This window comes from Simochromis diagramma, unplaced genomic scaffold (assembly GCF_900408965.1).
Source record: "Simochromis diagramma unplaced genomic scaffold, fSimDia1.1 OVJJ01000044.1, whole genome shotgun sequence".
Lineage (NCBI taxonomy): Eukaryota > Metazoa > Chordata > Actinopteri > Cichliformes > Cichlidae > Simochromis > Simochromis diagramma.
This window is the reverse complement of record NW_024386942.1, coordinates 306889-321947: the sequence shown is the minus strand read 5'-3', so window position 1 is coordinate 321947 and position 15059 is coordinate 306889. Positions and strand designations below refer to the sequence as shown.

General features: G+C 40.8%; 2 protein-coding genes across 3 annotated transcripts in view; both read left to right on the top strand.

Moving 5' to 3' along the window:
* The first annotated feature begins 265 nt into the window (after positions 1 to 265).
* Positions 266 to 7212, top strand: LOC120737281. Its single transcript, XM_040037897.1, has 4 exons — positions 266 to 2682; positions 5909 to 6247; positions 6361 to 6483; positions 6577 to 7212. Coding segments are annotated over exons 1-4 (660 nt in total). The 5' UTR covers positions 266 to 2486; the 3' UTR covers positions 6579 to 7212.
* An 86-nt stretch (positions 7213 to 7298) lies between these two features.
* LOC120737277 (butyrophilin subfamily 1 member A1-like) overlaps positions 7299 to 15059 on the top strand; it is a 56365-nt gene continuing 48604 nt past the window's right edge. The window contains exons 1-5 of one of the 2 annotated variants that reach the window (XM_040037892.1): positions 7299 to 9189; positions 11872 to 12219; positions 12551 to 12867; positions 12964 to 13062; positions 13510 to 13701. In XM_040037892.1, the coding sequence (XP_039893826.1) occupies positions 9153 to 9189; positions 11872 to 12219; positions 12551 to 12867; positions 12964 to 13062; positions 13510 to 13695 (987 nt within the window). In that variant the 5' untranslated portion in view covers positions 7299 to 9152 and the 3' untranslated portion in view covers positions 13696 to 13701. Of the gene's footprint in view, positions 9190 to 11871; positions 12220 to 12550; positions 12875 to 12963; positions 13063 to 13509; positions 13702 to 15059 lie in introns of those variants that run through there. The other variant, XM_040037891.1, reaches the window with a different exon arrangement.

Below are 15059 nucleotides of genomic sequence, written 5' to 3'. Positions count from 1 at the left end.
ACAGGGTGGAGGTCAATTCAGGGGTGGAGTCTGTCCAGCTGCCGTGCAATAGGAGAGACTTCTTGACTAAAAATGGTAAAGTGAAGTGGGTAAACAATGCTGACAATAAGGTCCACATTTATCAGAACAGCTCCGACCAGCCTCAAGAGCAGCACCAGTTTTACAGAGACCGAACCAAGATGTATATAGATATATAGATATAGATGTATGTATGTATGTTTATATATAACCACCGTAAGTTTTCAACTTTTTTACTAACGCTGGTTTTTACCCTTTAATTCATCCATTCTTCCATCATTCTGACTCAGGAAAACATTTGCAAGCTTTTAATGGAGATGAGTCGATTATATAAAAAGGCTTTTTCTAAATGTGTTTCACCCATTTCTCCAAAACTTAAGAAAATGCATGTAAAGTTGACTTATTATATTTACCCCGTTTTAGTATTTCTTAAAACAAGACTCAAAGTTGAGGTGGACCTGTGTTACTTTTGTGATTGAGCTTGTGAAACATTACAACTCTTGTTTTTTTTTCCTTGAACTGATTCAACCAAATTTTGGTTAGACATACACAGCTGTGTAACACTCAAGTTTGACAGCATCCCTCATTTTGATATCTTTGTCCACATGATACAATGAACAATACAAAAACATCACATTGTCTATTTGATTAATAATTTCAGTGTTAAATGTTTACCCTGGTGTGTTCTCGCTTTGCTTGTGACTTCACGATATTTGAAAACATAACAGATAGAAAAATTATTTAACCATCAACCCATCTCAGAGGAAGTTTGTTCCAGTCTGAGCGTCTGTCCAGTGTGAGGCCTGTGATTGGTTGACTGTTAGGAAGCAACAGTGACTTCCTGTTTTGTCCCTCAGCTGCTGACTCAGCTCAGTTCACCCATCCTCACACTGCTCTGTGGTGCTGAAGCGCCAACATCCTGCCTGGAGGGAAGGTACCCCACAGCAGGGGAAGAAATAATGAAGAGAGTGACCTGATGTGGTAACTAGGACATCAAGCTTTAGTATGCTTCTTAGCCCTTAGACTATGTTACTGTTTATCATCCTTACTTGGTATATTTTCAGTTAAACCTCAGGTAGTTTAAGTATTTATGAACTAAACAGTCTCAATTTTGCTTGATTACGTTGTGAGATTTAATTTCAGTCTTTGTGATTTAGAGAGCAGTAAATGTCACTGTTGAATGAGTGCTTAGACTTCACTCCTTTTTTATGAAATTTGCCTAAAAGGATGTGATTTTCTGATTTCTTCTCATGTTTGATGCTCTTATTAGACACTACACTGTCTCCAGGTTTGAAGGTTCCTGCTGGTGGACCAGCTCTGATGTGCTTAAATAATCTGAAGTTTGTACAGTCAGATTATCTTTGTAGGTTTTATGAGCCTTTGATCAAATAACAGTCTGCATGTCTCTGACCAAGAAGGAGACAAACTCTCTGCTGTAGTCACAGAACAACATGTAAACAACAGAACTTGGTGACAGGAAACATGGAAACATCTTCCCTCACTGAGGTCACAGCAGAGTCTTTAACTTTCCCATCACACCACTGCTGGAGTCTCATCCCAGCCAGAAGCTTGGTACCACAAGCAAAGAGCCAGCATTTCCAGCGTGATGTCTGTTTAAGGCTTTTATGCTGAAACATTTTTTTAAGGGTAAATGCACCCGTGCCATGATGATAAAGACACAAAAACATGTGACCTGGAATTTTTTGAGCTTTGCTTTAATCTTCTGTGCTTAACCACAATAATCCTAAAGTCAACTTAATGAAGGCCTCAGTTTGAAAACTGAGGAACAAAAAAGGAAAAAAACATTAAACGCAGAAAACAGGAAGTAAGAACGAGTCAAGATGTGACTGTTGACACTTTTTATGTGTTCGATCATCTCAGCAATGAAAGGAAAATATTTGCCTCATATATTCTGTGAAACTTCTGAAACCTTTACATTTACTGAAGCAGATGTTGAAGCACTTGTAAGAACAAGAGATGCACCAGTATCATTGTCATTCTCTCAAACTTCAGTGAAACCAGTAAATCTGTTTGTACAGAAGAAGAGTTTGTTCCTCTGTGTCAGCTTTATTTGACTCCCGTGAGCTCCTTAATGTAAAGCCTGTTGCTGATGCTGCGTGAACTCCAACGTCTGGACTCCGCAGCTGTTCCACTTAAGGCACATGTGACCAAATTACCATACATACCTCCATGCCTCCCAGCATGCACTGGAGGCCTGTAGGCTGTCAGATATTGGATTAGGGTTATTCTCTGCATTCATGAAGGTGTTTAATGTTTTATGCTATGATATCCACACATTGCTTAGCTGGAACAATAAAACTCCTGCTCTGACTTCCTTTTTTAAAAATATCTTTAGACACGAACAGAAGAAACTGATGCACCTATTAAAGCACCAGAGTTGCAAAAAATCATTTTCTTGAGTGAGAGCAGTAAGATGTTTCTTCTGGTTTTGTTCAGTAGTTGCAGTAATGGCACGCCTCCTCTCTCTGTGGTTCACACATGGAGACGTCTATATGGAATTGGAAGTTATTGTCTTTGTGCGTCAGCTGATAGAGTCATGTGATGGAGTGATGTGCCTCAGTTCATTTGAGTCAGCAGCAAATTATCAGGATTCATTTAACAGCAGGATGAAGATGTTTCTACTGTCTCTGCTACTTGTGAACGGTACTGTTACCTCCAATTATTATTATTATCATTAAAGATGTTTTACTGTATTTTACTTGAGGCAAATGATATTACTGTCATTTTTTTAAAATGTTGATTGTGATATGAATAATGTATAATCTGTTATACATTTAAAACTATAAACTATTGTTTCACAAATTATTTCAAGTAAAATGGAAACAATGGGGATGATTGATTTCATTAATATAGTTCATGGCTTGTTGCTTAATGGCTTATTATGTGTTTTCATTAAGAAGTTAGGAGGGTTAAAAAATTTGTTTAATGCTCGAAATCTGGAGAGAAATCAGAGTGTGTCCGGTGAAGGACTGGACCAGTACATGTGAAGCAATGTACCAGGAGCACCTCTACACCTTCTACAGGTTGGGTCCACCTCTGCATATATGCACACCAACTTAGCCCTGGACCAGTGCTCCCCACGATCTTAAATTGAATAAGCATGTTTCGAACACACACTGCTGTATTGTAGACTTGGCCAAGGACAGAATCCCACAGTTGATCTCTGATATGAATGTTAAGGTCTTTTTCTTATTTAGTCTTGATGAAAGCTACTGAAGAACATTGTAAATTGTAAAGGAAATTGCAAAGAACTGATGTTCGTTTGAGGATTAAAAAAATCATCTACAGGATCGTCCGTTTTGAGGGAATCGTACTGTCAGTGTCTGCACATAGTGTGTGACCTGTAAAAAGCAAAAACACTGAAGAGCAGCAGTGCCAACACTTGCAAATTGTCCATCTACACATAAGTCTGCAAAGGATTTTAGACCCTTTCTGTGCCAGATGTGAAACACCATCACTGAAGGAAAAAACAATTAATTTGCTCCAGTTGGGCTTTGAAGTGAAAAAGCCTGGCGGCCAATACTCTTCCTAAACTGGGACCAAATTCTAAGAGGTTGATGGACTACTCTATTATTACTAGGCACGAGAAAGTGATAAAGAAACCATGGTGACCCAAACTGGTGATGACAGTTCAAGAATGTAGTGTCACCAATATAATGCATCATAAAACAGAGTAATAGCCCATTCCTGATATTTGTGGCCCAATAATAGTACTGTCAATTGGGAAGGGCCAAGCCTCCCACCAGCTTGGGTCTTTGAAGAAGAGCTTTCCTCAGTTTTGGATGTTTTCCATTCCAAATAAATAATTGATTAAGGAAACCAGAGATTTAAAAAAGGGTTTGAGAATTAGGACTGGAAGGCATTCAAATACATCTAGAAATGTTGGTACTAGCATCATTTTTACACTGTGTCAAATCCCCAACTCTTTGACCTTCAGGCTGAAGGAAGAACAACACTCGGTGTTTAATGCTGAATCAACAATCTCTTTAATCCATACAATTCTCATTATTCCATACAAACCCTTCAAGCATTACAAACGTCTGGACGGGAGATATGCACAGGAGGGTGTCTGGCAAACTCTCGAAGTGTCCACGTGACCATTTCTCACATTCTTATAGCTTCGGCCCCCCTCCAAACTAAGCATTCGCATTCTCTCTCTCTCTCAGTGAGCCTAAGTCATGACCTTGGCTTCCTGTTTTTCTCCTCCTGTATGTTCTGTTCTCTTTGTAATCAGAAAAGTAAGGCCATGATGCTCTGCAAACAGTATTTCTTATAAATCAGCAGTATAATGCATCATAAATGGTAAATGGCCTGCATTTGTATAGCACTTTTCTAGTCCATAGGACCCCAAAGCGCTTTACACTACATTCAGTCATTCACACACAGGTGATGGCAGCTACGTTGTAGTCACAGCTGCCCTGGGGCGCACTGACAGAGGCGAGGCTGCCAGACACAGGCGCCACCGGGCCCTCTGACCACCACCAGTAGGCAAACATGGGGTTAGTATCTTGCCCAAGGATATTTGGCATGCAGCCAGGATGCAGCCTGGGATCGAACCACCGACCTTCTGATTAGTGGCTGACCTGCTCTGCCACCTGAGCTACAGCCACCATAAAACAGAGTAATATGCCATTCCTTTTTTTCCCAGAATAAACAATCAGTTACAATCAAACAATCAATCTGCTGGTCCCTCTCCAGTCTGATCAACAGTGTTTCAGTAACTTTCCACTAGAAGATGACCCCCTGTTATCTACTTTCTCCCAGGCAAGCGTGGGCGAGAGTCTACAGCCTTCTACCCCCCAAGGACACGTAGTCTAATGCCTTTATTTTCAGGGCTGTGTCCACTCAATACTACACTATATGGTTATGTGGCATTTTAGTCAATATAAAGCATAGAATTGAGGCACTTCAAATATTTCCACAACTGTTAATCCTGCCCATTAAAGACAAACATGATGGCGTAGAGCCTAAAATGGTAAGAATAGGGACAATTAGTCAATACTGAAGCAGACCATGTTTTCTTTTTGTTTTTGTTTTTTTTAATAAAAGTCTGTAAAAAATCAATTTGGGCCTGGAGATTTCCTGGATTTTCTCATTATTATTATTATTATTATTGTTGTTATTATTATTATTGTTATTATTATTATTATTATTATTATTGTTATTGTTATTATTATTTTATTTTATTTTATTTTATTTTATTTTATTTTATCTTATTTTTATTAACTGTTTTAAACTTCAGCTTTGTCTTGACCAAGTTACTGACCAATTACAAGTAGGTTGCAAGAAAATGATTTAATGAATGCTGAGATGTGTTAATCATATACTATGACCTTCACAGTCACCTAACCCAGCTCAGAATCTGAGACGTTTTAGACCAACCAGCATTAAATAAGAGGATGTCTTGGGTAGGAATGATTTTTACATCCTCCAGGAGGATAACAGTAATGTGACAAATGTATGCAGAGGAGACTGATGGAGGACCAACACTTCTTGGTTTTGCTGTCATTTGTTTTATTTGATGGTCAAAGTTATATTCCCAGTGCTCCAGGCTTGTGAAATCTAAAACCATTATTTGAATACATTCACGCTGTTTGAGTTTGATTTTACAAGTTAGAATGACATTAAAGTCATTAACTTTAGTCTTGAACCTGAAATGAATCTGTATGTTTCCCTGGTTGAACTGGTGCACTCAGACTGGACTATTCTCATTTCCCTCACATAGTGTGCATTTTTCAGAGAAGTTCGACATATGCAGATTGAATGCTCTTTGATTTCAGTATTTCTTGCCCCTATAAATAAATTACCTGCACTCCTGCAAACAAACTCAAAATATGGAGCTAATTTGTGTTTTTCTATGTGCTCACAGTTTCCCAGGCTGTGGTGGTGGAGGTGAATGAGGGGAAAATGTTTGTCCTATTACCCTGCCAGTACTCAAGAGTTATATTTAAGAACCACACAGTGATGTGGACTCGCAATGATCTTAATCCCAAATCTGTCCACCTACAACGAGAAGGAGGAGATGATCTTAAAGAACAAAACCAGCGTTACAGCGAGCGCACATCAATGAGACCTGATGCTCTGGACTCTGGAGACTTCAGCCTCACTCTGAGAAAACCAACGAAGACTGACAGTGGAAAATACACCTGCTCCATCACTGATGGACAAGAAGAACTAATAGTGAGACGCGTATGGCTGCAAGTCAAAGGTCATAAATAAATTACACCTGCTGTAACCACAGATCAGAGGCTAATGCCAGACTCAGGCCCAGGTTAAAATGTGTTGGGTGATATTAATTTTCTGTTTGTTTTTTCACAACAGGATCTATGTTCATGGAGTGGTTTATCATAATTTTATTCTGTGTTGTGGTCATCCTTGTTTGCATAGCCTATGTCTACGGTGCTCACAGGAATGAAGCATTACAACACAGAGCAGAGAAGGTATGTGAGTCTGTGTCTTGCTTGTTGTTCTTTTGTATGACTGCATTCATGTTTACATATTCTTACATATTCTGATGCTTTCCTCTCTGTTCTTTAGGAAATGTAAGTGGAGAAGCTTTCTGTTCTGCTACACAGCTGGCCTGCCTCAGGAAACTACAGTGGACTTGAGATGCTCAAACTACAAACATCGCTGTCCACACCAGATGGTTTAACTGGCATGCAAAAAGCAGCCAGAGTGAAAATGATTCAGTTCTGTTAACCTAAATATGTAACTGCTGTTTAGATTGAGGTCAGAGGTCCTTAATACTGGATATTACACTCTGGACAGGACACACACACCAAACTGTCTGTTTTCTGTGTTGTACTGATGTTAAGCTGTTTTCTAGCAGGGCAGTTTTTCCTTTTTGACTCTGCTGGTGACCATCACTTCAAAAACTCAAACTCTTACCAAGTATGTTTGTCTTATTTCTTGTGACAAAAAAAAGTCATGACACGTAAAATAAGACAAAAGCAGCTAAAGAGTAATATTTCAGTAAGATATGTGAACTTGTTATTAGCCAGTGAATCTTGAAACTGGAGAATTTTCACTTGTTCTATTGGCAGATTTTTCATTATTTCAAGTAAAAATATCTTGTATCAAGTTCAATTCAATTCAATTCAATTTTATTTATATAGCACCAAATCACAACAAAAGTCGCCTCAAGGCGCTTCATAGATACAGAGAAAAACCCAACAATCATATGACCCCCTATGAGCAAGCACTTTGGCGACAGTGGGAAGGAAAAACTCCCTTTTAACAGGAAGAAACCTCCGGCAGAACCAGGCTCAGGGAGGGGCGGGGCCATCTGCTGCGACCGGTTGGGGTGAGAGAAGGAAACAAAAAGTAAATCACTCACTCAGACAGTGTTTCTACATAATTGCTTTCTATCTAACATTCACATCAACAAGCTGCCCAAACAGATTTTATTTGCAAAGGGGAAGCAAACATCAACCTTCTGATTTGTCGATGACCTGCTCTACCCCCTGAGCTACAGCAGCCTCGTGTGTTTTCGACATCAGTGAAGCACATTTGTTCCATCAGTATGTTTAACAGTCTAACTGGGGAGCATGAAAATGTTTCATTAATCCACTTGTGTGATCTTAAAGCTTTCCCACACCCTGTACTGTTTCATAAACCCAACAGAAAATAAAGTTTATTTAAACTTTATATTTTCTTCATACAGTTTTAAAATAAACCAGAGACCAGTGACCATAATGAGTGTGGATGTGGAAGCTGCTGCTCTGTGAGCGTGGGAAAGTTCCAAATAAATACAGGGTCATGAGTGGCCACATGAGGGCGCTGTTGGGCACTTTTTGATCTATTCAAAAATACATTGATCCTTCAGTCTGCTGGGTCTGAGCAAACACAGTAAAATCACAACATTGGAAATATAATAAATCTGAATATTGCAGAAAAAGAAGAAGCTTTATTTACACAAATGAAGGAGAGATGTTATTCTCTCCTGATTTACAGTTTATTTACAGACACAATTCATTTACAATAAATCTGTGTTAGCATGTGTGCTGTTCGAGCAGCATCTTTCTGTCACACCCAGAAAAGACTGAAGTCCATTCTGAGCCTGTAAAACGTCTCTGTCGTTAACACGGTTTTTGAAACAAAGCCCAGAGTCCTTCTGTCCTGAACTGTAGAAGTTAATCATTGATTTTACCCTCTGCCAGGATCAGAGCTCAGCTTTGCTCCACCTGTCTGACTTCTTCATGTGTCTGTGTCACATTCACTGACTGCTTCTTCTTCTTTGTTTCTCTTTGAGAAGCTTTGCGTGTAAAACGAGGCATCGGTGCTTCAGTAAAGCCTTTATTTAGATCCTGTGTGGAGCTGCACGACCAACATGTGACTTTCAGCTTTGATTCAAAGTGTTTCATTAACAGCATCACATTAACTGATCTGGAATTAAAGACATGTTTACACAGGGTGAGGCTGTTCACTTATTTAATGACACTAAATGAATGAAACACATCAAACCTGCAGCTGGTTTAAAGTGTTTTATGGGTTTTGACTGTGATTTTAAATACATGTGCTGAAAAGCTGAAGTTAAACCATCAGAGAGTAAAAACTAAGATCTTACAGGAAGTCCTGACCTGTTCAGCTGCAGGTTCAGTTTAACAGAGTTTGAGTTTCTGTGTGAAGGTCAAAGTTCAGTCATCACATGAGTATCTAACATGTCATAAAGGTCACCAGGATACTCGTACAAACACTGATCTTTAACATAGAATCAGGCTTTATGTCTGTATTATTCTCTACATACAGACTGTAACACCGACCTGAAACTTTAAACTCGTCACTTAAGAACCAAAATTAAACATTAACAAGTTTGTTTTGTTTCTTAGCAAAGTTCACATTTTATTGCTGCTTTGCTGAAGTTCGGTCGAGCAGGGCTGTAAATGATCTTCGACACACCTTATTGACCCGTCTGCTCACACTTCTCCTCACAGGCTTTGATTTAACTCTGTGGATCAGCAGTGACATGGTCACGGTGGGTACTGCAGCCGTCAGCCTCATGTCCCGTCTGAAGCAGTGTGAGAGTGTCAGTAGATGATCAGCAGAGGAAAGTGAAGCTGCTGTGAGCTGATGTCCTGAAGGGCTTTTAAAGAGTCTCTGAGTTTGACAGGAACATGAAGATGTTTGTGGTGTTTGTGATCCTCCTGCACGGTAAGTACACCTTCCTCTCTCTGCTCTCATCATCAGCTTTTCTTTCATCTCTCTCTCTTTAATGTGTTGAAGTGCAGCAGGAGCAGATTTCCATCAAACACTGGATTCTGATTCAGATCAAACTAACAATCCAAAGCAGCAACTTTCAAATCTCTGGATTCTTCTTGGTGCCTTTCAGATGAGCTCATGTTACAATCAGCTGCTGTGTGTGTGTGTGTGTGTGTGTGTGTGTGTGTGTGTGTGTGTGTGTGTGTGTGTGTGTGTGTGTGTGTGTGTGTGTGTGTGTGTGTGTGTGTGTGTGTGTGTGTGTGTAAGTGAGGCTGGATGCTTGTTGATGGTTGATGGTTTTGAGTCTGCAGGACTGTCAGCAAAAAACAATGTTGTGGTTTAGTAGAAGCTCTGCACTGTTTGCACGCAGCACTGCAGAAAGCAGCACAGCAGGAGTCGCTCCTACACCTCTCAAGTTTAATGTAACTTTCCCGGTGAAATGGTCAGACTGTAGCTGAATGTGTAGGAGCCAGTGAAACCAAAACATCAGTCATCAGGACAGTGGAGCAGATGGACTGGTGCAGTGTTGTACTGGTCTGTGGTGGTAATGAAAGAGCTGGTGATATATGCCCAGGCTGGAGAGACTACAACTGAGGCTACGTCCACACGTACCCGGGTATTTTTGAAAACGCAGATTTTTCTATGTGTTTGCACCTTTCGTCCACACGTAAACGGCGTTTCTGGTCACTGAAAACGGAGATTTTTAAAAACTCCGGCCAGAGTGGATATTTTCAAAAACTCAGCTTTTGCATTTACGTGTGGACTAGAAAAACGGAGAAAACGCAGCGTCAAAGGTGTGCGCATTCTTTTTGACGTCACACTGTGCGCCACGTTATTGTTTCGGTGAAATGAATTTCTACAATACTGTTTCTGTTAATTCTACTCTCTGCAGTGTTTAAATGCTTACATATACACACAGTTACTGTCCCTCCACACATACGACTCGGTTCTGCTTCTATGCCCCAGCTTTGTTTACTTTTTCCCACCGAGGCTTCTAGACTTCTGATTGGCCAACATTTCTGCACGGTTAGGAATCTAGCGCCACCTGCTGCTTTGGCATGTTCATAGCAGCGTTTTCCTTCATTTCTGCCTTTATGTGTGGACGGGATTATTTTTTAAAACGAAAACGGAAAATCTCCGTTTTCAAAAATACCCGTGTACGTGTGGACGTAGCCTGAATGACGTGGTACTCTCCACCTAAGAACTGAGGGTGGTGGGAAGAGAGAGGCCTGGGTCTGTCTGCCCCAGCGACTCGTATCTGGATAAGCAGCAGATGGATGGATGAAACCTGCTGCCCAGCTGTCGTGCAGTAGTGTTGGGTGCAGGCAGCGTGGAAAGCAGCCTGTATTGTGCCAGTGTCCGGCTACATGTTTTTTTCTTTCATTTTTCTAATGTTTTCAATACATCCAACACAACATACTCAAAGACAAGCTCACAGCAGACTGCAACTGTGAGTCCTACCATAACCAGGAATACTTGGGTGATGGTGCCATCATGTTGTGTACCAGGAATCTGAATACAAGATTCAGCGACTGGACTGGATAAAAACGTCCTCACACTCAACACCTCAAAGACAAAGGAAATGATAGCAGATCTATGAAGATTCAGGCCTCCTCCGCCTTTGAAAGCTCGTGTCACACAGAGGTGGTAACAAAGATAAATATCTACGTTTACGCCCTGATAACAAACTAGACTGTAACTTGAACACAGACGAACTATAAAAAAAGGGGCGAGAGCCTCGTTTTGTTAATAAAACGAAGATCTCTCTGCAGTTAAATACTGAAGGCGTTCAGTCTGTGGTGGAAAGTGTGCGGCTCTACGCTGCAGTCTGCTGGAGAGGCAGCATCAGGAACAGTGATGCAAGGAGACTGGACAAACTAGTGAGGAGAGCTGTCTCTGTGAGCCAGACTGGGCACAACACCTCTGATCGACCGCTTCATAACATCTTTATGGAAGAAGAAACCATCAGTACTGACTCATCAGGCTTTTAATTCTCACACAAATGGCTGACGAGTTATGTCAGATAGATGAATTTCCCTCTGAGATCAATAACATTTTTCTTGGCACCAATTAGACAGTTCATGTTTCAAGGATCTAGTTTTATAGAAAAAACCCAGAGATTATTTTTTAGCAAAATTTGATTCAGTGTTACACGATCTTCCCCTGCAATGCACTCAACTAAAGCAATGCAATTTTTTCATAATGCACATTTCGATGTGCCTACACAGCAGACAGAAACAAACATTTTTTGATATATTAACTTATTTAAGCAGACCATTTAGTATCGGCAACATTTATACTATAGTTTAGACCCCTGAGAAACTCCTGATGGTATTTTTAGTTGTAAAAATTGAAAACTGCTGATTGAAATTGAATTTTTACTCATTTGAAATGATGAGCGGCAGTCAGGTGCCTGACGATACCTGACCACAGAATAGAAACGGCAGTTTCATGGATATGTGCTCGACTAAAGAGGTGCAAGACTTCACCTTTGTCAACTACAGCTGAAAACCCTTGATGATTAAAATAAACTACAGTTAATGTGATTGGCTGACTACTCTGCTCCCTGCAGATAAATGTGGTCTCTGAGACAAACCCACAGCGTGCAGCTAATCTGTGTTTATGTGTCCTCAGTTTCCCAGCATGCCCTGGCTGTGCTGGTGCAGGTGTATGAGGAAGCAAAGGTTGCTCTGCTGCCCTGCCGGTTCTCAGGCTTCATTCCTGATCAACCCACAGTGATGTGGGCTCACAGTGATCTGGATCCCAAAACTGTCCACATGACACAAGAAGGAGGAGATGACCTTACAGGACAAAACCAGCATTACAGCGGGCGCACATCGATGATGGTCGATGCTCTGAACACTGGAGATTTCAGCCTCACTCTGAGAAAACCACAACGGACCGACGTCGGCAACTACACCTGCACCATGAGTGATGGGACAGGAGAACGGAGACTGACAGATGTACAGCTGCAGGTCAAAGGTCAGCCACAAACCCCTGATGAAAACACAGGTGAAAAAATCTGTCCTGTAGACAAAGGTCAGAGGTCAAATGGAGAGGTAGTATATCCTTAAAAAAACTTCCCATGATACACTGAGCACTTCTCGTCCACTCCCCTCTTTTCACCCCACTTTTCAGTGGTTTCCCTGTTGGTGAGTAATGCCCGGTAAACCAAATAATACCATCAGACATCTTCACCAGTAAAAAGCCAGAGTCAGAGCTCAGGAATGCAGATGTTCATCAGGTTTCAGTTACCACTAATGTTTTTCTGCTCCTGCTCTTGTGGTTGATAATGTTGCTCTTGTCCTCATAGATGACCCAATGAAGGTGACAGTGGGGGAAGGGTCAGAGTCTGTCCTCTTACCCTGCAAAACAAAACCTGGGCTGCCAAAGGACATCGCACTGGAGTGGACTTGTGCTGACATAGTGGTCTATGTGTATCCACACAAAAGCGACCACCTTAAGAAACAGGACGGACTTTACAGAGACCGAACGAAGATGAACAAAGACCTGCTGAGAACTGGAGACCTCAGTCTGACCCTGAAACACCCCACAGAGAGAGACAGTGGAGGATACATCTGCACCATCTACAGGGACAAAGACATCCTGAGACAGAAAGTAGTGCTGCAGGTCAAAGGTCAGAGATGCTGACACAGGTCAGAGGTCAATGCTAACAATCAAAGTCACGATTCAGAGATCTTGCTTTTTTTGTGTGTTTCTCCACAGAACCATTTCCACCCTGGGCCACAGCTCTCCTGGTTCTCCTGGGTCTTCTTGTGGTTTCTGGAGGTCTTTTATTTCATTTCCGGCACTCTTTCATGTCAGGTGAGTGTCTCCTACTACACTACCACAATGTTGATGGTCAGCAGGTGTCCTCTGGTGGCTACGTTATAGTCAGTTTTCCTTCAGAAAGTTCATAATCACCATCCAGATGAACATTATCTCTGGCTGGGCCTTTATGTTTGGTTAAGCCATAAAGAAAGTATGGACATGTTGAAATTTCATCATATCCCTCAGCTAACAGGGTTAGAATGACGTTTGTGGTTAGAGTGACTTTTGTTGCCATGATGCCAGGTCTCTCTTGGAAATGAGATTTTTAATCTCAATGAGATTTTTTACCTGGATAAATAAAGAACTAATAAAAAAATAGAATATTTCATACTGGAACCAGTCAAACATGTTTGAACTGCAAATATTTGACTTCATCCAGTCAAATAAACTGTGCTCAGTGTTGCTGATGTATGTGCAGCTCATGTTGTGCTATCCTCTCAGACCCCAAGGTGGAGGTGGATTCAGAGGTGGAGTCTGTCCAGCTGCCCTTCAAAACCAAAGTTCACCTGCCTGAAGATGCTAAAGTCGTGTGGAGTAACTCTTACAACAAAAATGTCCACGTGTATGAGAACGGCTCTGACCAGCCTGGAGAACAGGAAGTGGTTTACAGGGATCGAACAAAGATGAATGAAGACCTGCTGAAGACTGGAGACCTCAGTCTGACCCTGAAATACCCAACAGATGGAAACACAGGAGCCTACACCTGCACCGTCTACAGCAGGGAGGGAAACATCCTGCTGAAGAGAAAGGTGGAGATGAAAGTCAGAGGTTAGTGTTGTACATACAGGTCAAAGGTCAGAGGTCAATGTTGGAACTAGATGACCCGTGCTTGTTCCTACCATTATTGGCTGACCAACAATCTTTTATCTTTTTCTGATGAAAGAAGCTTAACCCTTTAAGACTGGTCGGAGCAGGCACGCTCCATTTTGCGTCACTGTATTTAAATCCCTGTAGAACTGCAACCACATAAGCTAGCGCAATAATTGTTTTTGCATATGAAACCAGTTGCACTTACTTCTTATTCCATCAGCTCATCCTAAGTCATGGTTTCCTTCCACATGCAAAAATGCATGAAAAGCAGTTGCAGCAACAATAACATAATATTCCAGAAACACGCTTAAAAATTGGCGCATCCCATAAATTAAACTAAGAAGACACTCAAAATAAATCTCCTGAGGTTGGAAACTATTTTGTGCAACTTTTTTGTATTTACAGTTTTGAGGGAAAAACCTCTTAAATTTCCCTAACTAGAAATAAGTTAAAAAACAAACAAACAAACAAAAAACAACCCTAAGATGATTTCAATTTTTTTGGTTCATTGCACTTTTTTGCAATTTATGTAGTTACTGTGGACTTAATGCATACATATTATTAAAATTTGAGCTATAACAGTTGTATTGATGTATAGCAACTTGAAATGCTCCCTAGAATGGCACTACAGCATGTAAAAATATAAAGATAAGCTCTAGCGGACTTGGTTCTATGGTAGGTCTTAAAGGCAAAATAAAAACTACAATACTTCAGGACAAAATCTATATTGAAATGACTCTTTCATCAATTTATACAAACAAGATGAAAATATTTTGGAGACACAAGAGCCAATCAGATGTTGACTTGCTCTTAGGCTGCATTGCATTTGTCTGTTTCTCAGTGTCTGCATGCTGGTCATTAAGAGTCAGTTCTCCAATACTGAAGACAGAAACTTCAGTCATTCATTGCTTTATCTCCTTTGGGTGAAAGGAGAGGTGAAATTGCCATCCCATAGTGACAGATCATACTGTTGTCAAGTGCAGGTTGCACAGTCTCCCTGTGGTTCAAGGTTCAAGGTTCTTTCAAGGTTCTTTATTATTTGTCACATGCATAGTTATACAAGTATAACACACAGTGAAATGTAACCTGACACGCTCCTCGACATGTGCACAAATTGGGGGGGGGGGGGGGGGTGTAGAGGAAGAACATTATATATATATATACAGACATATAGTATATAC